Source organism: Oreochromis aureus, linkage group 15, assembly GCF_013358895.1.
Source record: "Oreochromis aureus strain Israel breed Guangdong linkage group 15, ZZ_aureus, whole genome shotgun sequence".
Lineage (NCBI taxonomy): Eukaryota > Metazoa > Chordata > Actinopteri > Cichliformes > Cichlidae > Oreochromis > Oreochromis aureus.
Window position 1 is genome coordinate 26,871,447 of NC_052956.1, and position 10,236 is coordinate 26,881,682.

The 10,236-nt window shown below is 41.6% G+C and overlaps 1 protein-coding gene across 2 annotated transcripts; it reads left to right on the forward strand.

Moving 5' to 3' along the window:
* Positions 1–1,795: 1,795 nt before the first annotated feature.
* Positions 1,796–6,079, forward strand: rpl7l1 (ribosomal protein L7-like 1). 2 transcript variants are annotated; one of them, XM_031756188.2, is made up of 6 exons: positions 1,796–2,223; positions 2,833–2,941; positions 3,060–3,220; positions 3,298–3,435; positions 3,526–3,635; positions 5,437–6,079. In XM_031756188.2, exons 1-6 carry the CDS (start codon positions 2,129–2,131, stop codon positions 5,643–5,645), a joined length of 822 nt encoding a protein of 273 aa, XP_031612048.1. In that variant the 5' UTR covers positions 1,796–2,128; the 3' UTR covers positions 5,646–6,079. The 2 variants fall into 2 exon arrangements, with proteins under 2 accessions (XP_031612048.1, XP_039454347.1); XM_039598413.1 differs by lacking the exon at positions 1,796–2,223 and adding an exon at positions 2,279–2,421.
* The last annotated feature ends 4,157 nt before the right edge of the window (positions 6,080–10,236 follow it).

The window sequence follows — 10,236 nt, forward strand, 5'->3', positions numbered from 1 at the left end:
AAACTGAAGGAAATCACAGTGCTGACACAGTCACATGAGTTTTGAACACAAAAAAGTATGTCTTAATGTGTGAGCTAAGGTTATTATAGTTGAATTAAACTAAATAAAAACATTTAGTTTTTATTTTTATTTTAGTTCATTCAAACTTAAAAAACTACACTTTTGAAATAAATAAAACCTATATAAAAAGGTTTGGTGAACTAATTGATCCACAGTTAATACAGAACAGAATAAAGTAACCTCTATCATCTTCTTGATGGCACTTTGAGACACAGTAAGTCTCTCTGCTACCATAGTTACTCTATCTGTACAGGGACTGTCCAGCACATAACAGCAGGGTACAAGATGCTAACATGCACGGCATACATGGAAGACCATATACAAGTGGCTGGCAAAGTGTATAAAATACAGGAACATCTATGTTGAGTATGGGCTAAAGTCCCATGGACAAAATGGGATATACCCCACAGGGTGGTTGACAATGACCGGGCTAAGATCCTGCAGACTTACTGATACAGAATAAATAAATATTTTACTACTGTAGACCCATCACCCCCAGGAGGCATAGTAGGAGTCTGTTGCAATCTGTGCCAGGTAGCAACCAAGGGCAGTGGCTCTGCCAGACAGATCCCCAGCTACCCAGAATGGTACTTGGGATATGGAACGTCGCCTCTCTGAATGGGAAGGAGCCTGAGCTAGTATGTGAGGTTGAGCTATACTGACTATAGTCGAGCTCAACTCAGCGCATGACTTGGGCTCTGGAACCAGTCCCCCGGAGAGGGGCTGGACTCTGTTCCAGTCTGAAGTTGGCCTTGCTGAGAGGTGGTGGGCTGGGGTGGGTATCCTTGTATCCCCTTGGCCTGATGCCTATATTTTGGAGTTTTCGCCATTTGACAATAGGGTCGTTTCCCTGTGCCTTCAGGCCAGGGAACAGATCCTGACTGTCATTTGTACTTATGCCATATTTTTAAAAAAGTGATTTCATGGACTTTGCTACAGTGAAAGAATTAGGAAAATAATTTGTGTCATCTTTTCATTTAATTTTATGACTTGAAGTGTTCATCCTTCTTAGAGTGTTTGTGCAACCTTTCCACAGTATAGCAGCTTTATAGGGTTTAGAGCCCGAAAATGTGACATGTAGTGCTAAAATGCATCTTAAAGCACGTGTTTTGGATGCCTACACCACAGCTCTGTCTTGTCCTAGGTCTGAAGCAGTTTTTCTGAACAGTTTAAAATATTTTCTGAAAACTGATTATTTCCAAGGCATTTGGAAAGATGTACTGTATGTCTCTTTAAAGGCGATATAAGGAGAATACCATCTTTTTAGGGCGTCTTTGAATTCAACCTATGTAGGTTAATCATTCTCATTTCCACATGATATCCTTTTGTTCCTAACACATTACCCGGTCCATATCAGTATAGATATCCTTTTTTGAGCAGTGTATAAAACACTGAAACCAAAATGGCCATGGTGTGTGGGAACAGGGAGGCATGGCTGAATAACAGTGTATGCTTTATTCACATTCACTAAATAACTCAAACGATTAATATATGAAAATCCAAAATAAGTTTATTTTAGACTTTCATGCAAGGAAGGCAAACCTTAAGTGGTCCTGATAAAAATATTTGTGTAACCCTAGGTCATGCTTGGTGTTAAAACAAATCTTTTACTGTCAGATTTGCATAGATGCAAAGTGAGACAAATGTCTTTGTGGGTTCTCAGCCATCCAGGTGATGGCAGCATTGAGACAGAGCTTGACGAAGGAAACAGACTTAAAAGGTTCTAAAAACAAAAGGTGGAGAGTCCCGGGAATTTAAACCCTAGTGGGGATTGTCCCATTTGGAGGCGGTTGCATTCCTTCTTGCAACCAATCTGCAGCGGCACAACACGCCAGGTTACAAAAATTAAACCTGGAAAAAGAGTAAGAGATGGGCGGATCGATCCGAACGTCGATAGCATCGATACTAGCATGATGGAATGGACGCTTTAGCTTAGTATTTTGAGGCATGTCTGTGCAGACGGCCGTGGCATCGTCATCACCCCCAATGTACCGCGGCATCTTGTGGCATCACCTTAAAAATGTCAGATCTACACATGATGGCATCACCCCCAAACATGGACCGCTGAATGGAAAGGCTCGACCCGAAACGCTGGGGCAGGTCGAGGTACTGTCTGCTGACGTCATTTGTCCGCGACGAAGAATCTACGATGGCCGAATCAGAGTATGTGTTTGATTTTATAATTGTATCTAAGTTCATCCGTTCGGTTTCCTATGTGTAGCTGTGCTGTTTATGCTTTTCCCGCTAAGTACGAGTCTTAAAGATTCGATTAAGGTGTCTATTTAGAAAGATGATGGGTGAAAAAGGCGTATCTGGAGGAGCTTACTTTCACATGGAGTGTATACCGTCGGTGAACCGAAGGTAGCTCCGAACTGAATAAGTATACCCACGGCCTCCCGACTTGGCGTGACCCCTAAAATTTCTGGGTCATGCTGTTTGAATTTGTGTCAGACAATCCTGTTCTCCCGGCCGTCCTATTACAAGGACGCAAGAAAATCCCTGGGACCTCAGGCTAACTAGGTCCTCATAAACAGTTTTTATTTTTATTTTTTTTATTTTTTTTTTTGGAGAAGCAGTCTTAACACACCTATCATACCTGTGATACCCCAGTAAGAAGTAACCCACTGTGGTAACACTGAAAAACCTTAGTTTTAGGGTTGCAACTGAAGCTAGTCAACGCCTCCATTTCTCCTCCACAGCACAATCTTGTGACTGAGCCGCATTTATTTAGTTTGTCCAAAGCTTCCTTCTCTTACTTTTTGTTCTCTTCAGGACAAAAAAGGCAATCAAGTTGGTTCCAGAGTATCTTCTGAAAAAGAGGAAGGCATACCAGGCAATCAAAGCCACGCAAGCGAAACTCGCACTGCTCGAGAAGAGAAGGGTAAGTACTGATGCTTGTTACATATATACAATACAATATATACTAACTTTGTAGTTAAAGGCTGTATGGAATTTATGTACTGTTGTGCATTCATGTGTGTATTCCTGTAATGCTGCAGGTGACTAAAGGGAAAATCAAGTTCAAGCGTTTGGAAGATTTCTTAAAGGAAAGCCACACGCAGCATCGGGATGACACCCGCATCCAAAGGGTCAAACAGAGACCAGCTGAACCTCTACCTCCAGCCAAGAACAAGCTTGCCTTCGCTGTCCGCATTAGACAGTGAGTACTGGAAAGCAGACACAGGCTTCCAGAACCGGCCGACAGTTTGTTTAACCCAACTGGTTCTCTCCTGTTAGGACTAAAGGCGTCAGTCCTAAAGTGATGAAAGTGATCCAGATGATGAGGCTGAGGAAGATCTTCAGCGGGACCTTTGTCAAAATTAACAAGACCTCCATCGCGATGATGAAGATGGTGGAACCTTATGTGGCATGGGGGTGAGTGCGTGAGACACCGTGTACTTTGGAGGGTAATGCTGGCTTGAATTTGTGTTCAATCCTCTACATACTGGGCTGTGTGTTGGACAGATTTCCCAACCTGAAGTCGGTTCGTGAGCTCATTCTGAAGAGAGGTCAGACCAGGATAGGCAGGAGGAGAGTTCCCCTCACAGACAACACCTTCATCGAGGAGCACATGGGTGAGTCACTCACACTACAGCCTCCCTCCCCACTCACCTGCAGTCACAGTGCACTTCGTTTCAGCTGTGCACCTTCTCTCTCTTTTCATCCCTTCCTCTTTCTCTTCCTCTCTTTCTCCCTCTGTCATACTCCATCGTTCTTTGAAGTGTTATGTAAAATAAAATGCATGGTTCTATTTTTACTTCTTAAATTATTTTTTCCCTTTTTTGAATGCCGACTAGTACTGTTAAAGTTGATGTAATAAATCTGCGACACGAAAGCTACAAAAAAGGTGGAGTTGGAGTCAAGAATATACCTGCTGCTCCATCTGTGGCCTTTCGTCAGACTCAGGGGAACACAAGCATTGTTTTTAGTAGCCATTTCCCTCAAAAATTGCAGTTTTAATTTTCGTGAATGAGCCACTCTCAGGATTCATCGAGTGACGCCACTGACCAGCCAGTGGGTGCCTTGCAGTCTGACAACATCAAATTTTAGTACCTGCTCAGATGGCTTGGAACCCCAGGCGAGCAGGTGGCAAACCGTGCCGAGTTGATCCTATTAGGTACTAATGGCTATGATGTCCTCTAAAGGGCAGACAAACATAGTTGTGTGTATCAAGGTTTTGCAGACTCATGATCAGTAACAATGTAATGTTAGCTTTCTTGCTAGCACATGTGATAATTAGAAAGGTCCATGACCATCTGGTAACCACCAGATGAGTATATCCCAACCAGTTTTGAGTAGTTGCTGGAGGTTGATGGCAGTTGCCGGGGGGATGATGGCTAAAGTCCCAGTCACACATGCCTACAGATGGTCAGTGACTCCCTGGAAACCACCTCTGTCTCTATATAAAAATATGTACTTTTGGTCCAGTTGGGAAAAATCTCCTTGTGATCTTGTGATTGCTTTGGTTGCTAGCATATTGCTCTGATCGCAGTTTGAATAGAAGTGATGGACTTGTCTACAAACAGCGTCTAGCTGCTCTCCGAGCTGTAGTGAAACAGCTCTGGAAATGGAGAAGGTTCACCTTCAAAGTAATAGTTGCATCTTAGAAACATGTTTACTGTAACACTGAGACACAGCTGTTACTTTGAGGTGAACCATCTCTATTTCTGGTTTGCATTCCACTTTTTCAAATTTTACTACCGCCCTGCTTGGAATTGGGAAGTATTTGCCAACAAACATGAGATATTACTGGCAACCATGGCAATCTCCTAGCAACCGGAGCAATTAGTACAAGGTTCTTGGTGCAGCACCATGTTTGTAACTGATTTCACCCAGCGACAGTGGCTGTCTGTAGTACTGTCGTGCAAGGATGTGAGAAATACAATGTTTGTTTGTTTTGTTTTTTTAATGATACCTTCAAACAGCTGTATGTAATTGGATTTGCAATTAAAAAAGTGTGTAGCCACAACCTTTTATCACGATAATTGTTCACTCGTTTCGTTCCTGCCCATCTCAGTAGAAAGTTGCTTATTTTTCATTAGTTCCCCTTTCCTGAAGCCAGGCCCATTTTGCTCACAGCTCATTGTTTTTATTCGCAGATGTTGTTTTTATTGTGCTAACAATAAAACACACAACCTTTTTTTGCTTTTGACTCTAATGGTCATCAGACTTTGCAAAATATAGATGTTATGGATGAAATATTATAGCTAGCGGCTACGTCTCTCTTTTAGGTACAGTCTGTGATATGTGATTATAAATATACAAGCTGTTTTTTTTTGTTTGTTTGTTTTTTGTTCACGTTTGCTAAATATGAGTTCAGATTCTGCAGGAATCAGCTTTAATGAGCTTTCTCTGCTCCTTTTTCTCGGCCTACAGGTAAACAAGGAATCATCTGCTTGGAGGACCTGATTCATGAGATCTACTCTGTTGGGAAGAACTTTCGAGCTGCCAATAACTTCCTGTTGCCGTTCAGGCTGTCAGTGGCTCGTCACTCCATCAAAGACAAAGCTGGGCTCCTGAAGGACCTGGGAAACCCAGGGTACCGTGGCACAGATATCAATGTAATCATCAGACAGCTGAACTGAGGGGGAGCACGTGCAGGATGGACACTGGGCTGGACACCAGTTTCAGAGACACTGTACCTGTTGCGGAGCAGTTGTCACTTCTTTGGCAGAGAAGGTCTTATTACTCGTTCTGTGGAGTCTCTTGCCTTATCCTGTATGAATTATGTTAAAATATTAAAGTTAACACGTACATTAAGATTCCTCAGGTTTTCTGAGGAACAGTCAATACTTGCTACTTACGCAAGGTTATTAATGAAATGATCTAGGAGGGCTGTCCTCCATGCTGAAGCCAGCAGCCCACCTGCTATAAACTCTTATGGGGTCTGTAACCTCCAGTGTCAATAGGTTTAATGTGTGCAGCATGCTCACAAAACTGATTGCTGTTATTGAAGAGGGTGATGGATGGTATTATGTTATAATACTTTTTGTTTTACAATTAAAAAAACTAAACTAAATGACTGTTCTTGTGATGTTTGTTGAGGTGTTTAACGCACCGTTATGACCGTTAAACAGACGCTTTCACCCCACAAGGAAAAAAAAGACAAGTTTTTGTGTGACAAAACTGAAAAGGTGTCTGAGGAGGAACATCTTTCCAAAGTGTTTTCTAACAAGTGGTGAACAATTTAGAGGCTCAACCACCCCATGACCTCCACAGGTATGTCATCTGGACTAACTGCCTTTCCACTTTTCAGTGTCTTCATAAACTTATACCGTTATATACCTTCACCTTTTAAACCCAGCATACTGTAAACCATCATTAGCTACAATCATATTGCAATTTCTCCAGATATAGTAGTATTCATTTTTCTAGACAGCTTGACCATCATTTGTGCATACTCATGGTCTGAGATGGATTTTTATATTTTAGGGGGTTTACATAAATGCATTCAGGTAAAATCTGAGCAATTTGAACAAAAAAAACAAACACAAGCTTAACACAATATGGAAAAATTAAAACAAAGGAAAAATCAGTTACTCCTTTGTTGTAACAGTGTTTCAATTCAGTTTTATTTATACAGCGCCAAATCACAACAACAGTCGCCTCAAGGCACTTTATATTGTAAGGTAGACCCTACAATAATACACAGATAAAAACCCAACAATCATATGACCCACTATGAGCAAGCACTTTGGCGATAGTGGGAAGGAAAAACTCCCTTTTAACACGACAAAACCTTCAACAGAACCAGGCTCATGGAGGGGCAGCCATCTGTCATGACCAGTTGGTGTGAGAGAAGGAAGACAGAATAAAAGACATGCTGTGGAAGCAAGCCAGAGATTAATAAGTATGATTCAGTGCAGAGAGGTCTATTAACACATAGTGAATGAGAAAGGTGAGTGAAGAAGAAATAGTGCATCATTCCCCCAGCAGTCTACACCTATTGCAGCATAGAGGGCCTAAGGGAAAGTTTTAAGCCTAATCTTAAAAGTAGACATAGTGTCTGACTCCTGAATCCAAACTGGAAGCTGGTTCCACAGAAGAGGGGCCTGAAAACTGATGGCTCTGCCTCCCATTCTACTTTTAAAGGCTCTAGGAACAACAACTAAGCCTGCACCTGCGAGAGTGAAGTGCTCTAATGGGGTGATATGGTACTATAAGGTTATTAAGATAAGATGGGGCCTGATTATTTAAGACCTTGTATGTGAGGATTTTGAATTCAGTTCTGGATTTAACAGGGAGCCAGTGAAGGGAAGAAATATGCTCTCTCTTTCTAGTCCCTGTCAGTACTCCTGCTGCAGCATTTTGGATTAACTGAAGGCTTTTCAAGGAGTTTTTAAGACATCCTGATAATAAAGAATTACAGTAGTCCAGCCTGGAAGTAATAAATGCATGAACTAGTTTTTCAGCGTCACTCTGAGACAGAGTCTTCCTCATTTTAGAGATATTGCGCAAATTGAAGAAAGCAGTCCTACATATTGGTTTAATATGTGCATTAAAGGACATATCCTGGTCAAAATTAACTCCAAGGTTCCTCACAGTGTTTCTGGAGGCCAAGATAATGCCATCCAGAGTAAGTATCTGGTTAGACACCATATTTCTAGGAACTTTAGGGCAAAATACAATATGTTAGTACAATAACCTCTATTTTATCTGAATTTAGAAGCAGAAAGTTAGAGGTCATCCAGGTCTTTATGTCTTTAAGACATCCCTGCAGTTTAACTAACTGGTGTGTGTTGTCTGGATTCATGCATAGATAAAGTTGGGTGTCATCTGCATAGCAGTGAAAATGTCTGCTATACCTCCTGATGATACTGCCTAAGGGAACCATGTATAATGTAAACAGAGGAATGGGGTCTAAAAGACACATTGATGGTTTGGAGGAAGTAATTACTGAAGTTAACTCAGAAAGATCAATTGGAGAAAAAGACTAAATGAATATCAATGGTACTGAAAGTAGCTGTACATAATGTTAAATGTGTGAGATGATTCTGAGTATTTTTTTCTCTAATGGTTCAAATTTTATTTGTGAAGATGTTCCTGAAATCATAGTCAATGTTAAAGGAATGGGTGGCTCAACAGTGTTCTGACTTTTTGTGAGCCTGGCTACAGTGCTGAAGAGAAACCTGGGTGATGATGAATAATAGGATCTTCTAGCTTTATGGAGGGCGTTTTTTTTTTATAAAGCAGCAAACTATTTTTCCAGGCTAAATGATAATCTTCTAAATTTGTGATATGCCATTTCCTCTCCAGCTTACGATTTATCTGCTTTAGGTACACATTTGAGAGTTACACCAGGGAGTCAAGTACTTCTGATTTGAGGCTCTCTTTTTCACAGGAGCTACAGTATCCAAAGTCATACATAGAGAAAAGGTAAAATTATTAAGAGCATAATCGACTTCTCTTGGAGTAGTTCTTGGTAGAACTCTCCCAGGTAGCTGCTCTGCTCTGTGTTGGTACAAGATATGATGATAACAGTGGGTGAAATATATTCTTAAAGTTAGTTACAGCACTATCAGAAAGTGGCAGAAATGTTCCTGGCAATAAATCTCATACTGTTTAAAGCATGTTTATTTCTCCTTAAATGGTGCCACATATGTAAGAAAAATTACATTTGTGGGTTGCGCCTGTGACAGCTTAATCTGCTACTGACTCTTGCTTCATACTGTTTATTGGATTGGATGATTGGATTCTGAATAAAAAGACATATTGGCAATTAAACAATTTGTTCATTTAAAAAACAGGGGCCTCAGGAGCATGTAGAAGAACCATACACAGCCACAACAGCCTGGCAGATGCTGGTCACCAGCTGGTCCCAAACTGCTGTGGCATGGCATCCCATTCTTCAACCAGCATTTCTCACAAGTCAGCCAGTTGGTTGTGTAGGTCACACTGGCATGAACAGCACACTCAAGCTGATCTCACATGTGTTCAATGGGGTTGAGGCCAGCACTGTCATCTTGGAGGATAGAGTTTGGTCCCAGACTGTAGTTGCCACTGGTTGCAGAATTTCATCTCAATATCTCTTTGCATTGAGATTGCTTACAATGTTTTTCCAGTGAATAGGATACCACCATACACCATCACAGTCCCTGGACTAAAAGCTGTTATCCTATCAGTGCAGCAATCAACATAGCATTCTTTGTGTCCTCTCCACATTTTGAAACTTTGACCTTATGATGGAACTACAATAGTCAGAATGTGGACTCATCGCTTAACATAACGTTCCTCCACATGTTCAAGTTGCAGTGCACGTTGCCAACACCAGAGGAACGGCAGTTTGTCGAATGTACTGGCTCACTCCTAATAACCCTGCAACTTTGTTTTGCAGAACAGCAGCTTTAAGTTTTCCTGTGGCACAGTCCCTATCCAGGTCAGTCAGATGTGGCATTCTTGGAGCAGACACTGACCCTGTAGCAGGGTCCATGTTCACAGGTGTTGCTAACCCAGTGTTCTGAGAAACCATCCTACTCTGACAAAACGTCCTACCCGTATTATAATTTGACCGTGACTTGCGAGTAAACCTAACCCTACCCCTAACCATAACCCTAACCATAACCATAACCTTAAGAATTATTCTGGATGGGTGAGGGAAAAAGAAGTTAATTCGGCGTTGGTGTTGTGCGCATGAGCCGTGTCTGCGCAGAAACGTTGGGTAGGAAGTTTTGTCAGGTAGGATGGATTCCCAGAACACCGGCTAACCTGATTGTCATCACTTGGGCTACCCGAAGCTCAGAACAAGAGTCAATATCAGAATAAGCTGTTTGGCATTGGCAGAAACGACTTGGCTACTTTTGCATGGGAGCAACCTACAAATATTCAATTTAATTCAATTCAATTCAATTTTATTTATATAGCGCCAAATCACAACAAAAGTCGCCTCAAGGCGCTTTATATTGTACAGTAGATAGCACAATAATACATACAGAGAAAAACCCAACAATCATATGACCCCCTATGAGCAAGCACTTTGGCGACAGTGGGAAGGAAAACTCCCTTTAACAGGAAGAAACCTCCGCAGAACCAGGCTCAGGGAGGGCGGCCATCTGCTGCGACCAGTTGGGGTGAAAGAAGGAAAACAGGATGAAAGACATGCTGTGGAAGAGAGACAGAGATTAATAACAGATATGATTCGATGCAGAGAGGTCTATTAACACATAGTGAGTGAGAAAG

What these genes read in the sequence shown, in the direction of transcription:
- rpl7l1 (XM_031756188.2), top strand. Translation starts at nt 2,129, where the DNA reads ATGGAAAGGCTCGACCCGAAACGCTGGGGCAGGTCGAGGTACTGTCTG. An exon ending in TCTACGATGGCCGAATCAGA is followed by an intron (nt 2,224 to 2,832) that starts GTATGTGTTTGA and finishes TGTTCTCTTCAG; the next exon opens with GACAAAAAAGGCAATCAAGT. An exon ending in TTCGCTGTCCGCATTAGACA is followed by an intron (nt 3,221 to 3,297) that starts GTGAGTACTGGA and finishes CTCTCCTGTTAG; the next exon opens with GACTAAAGGCGTCAGTCCTA.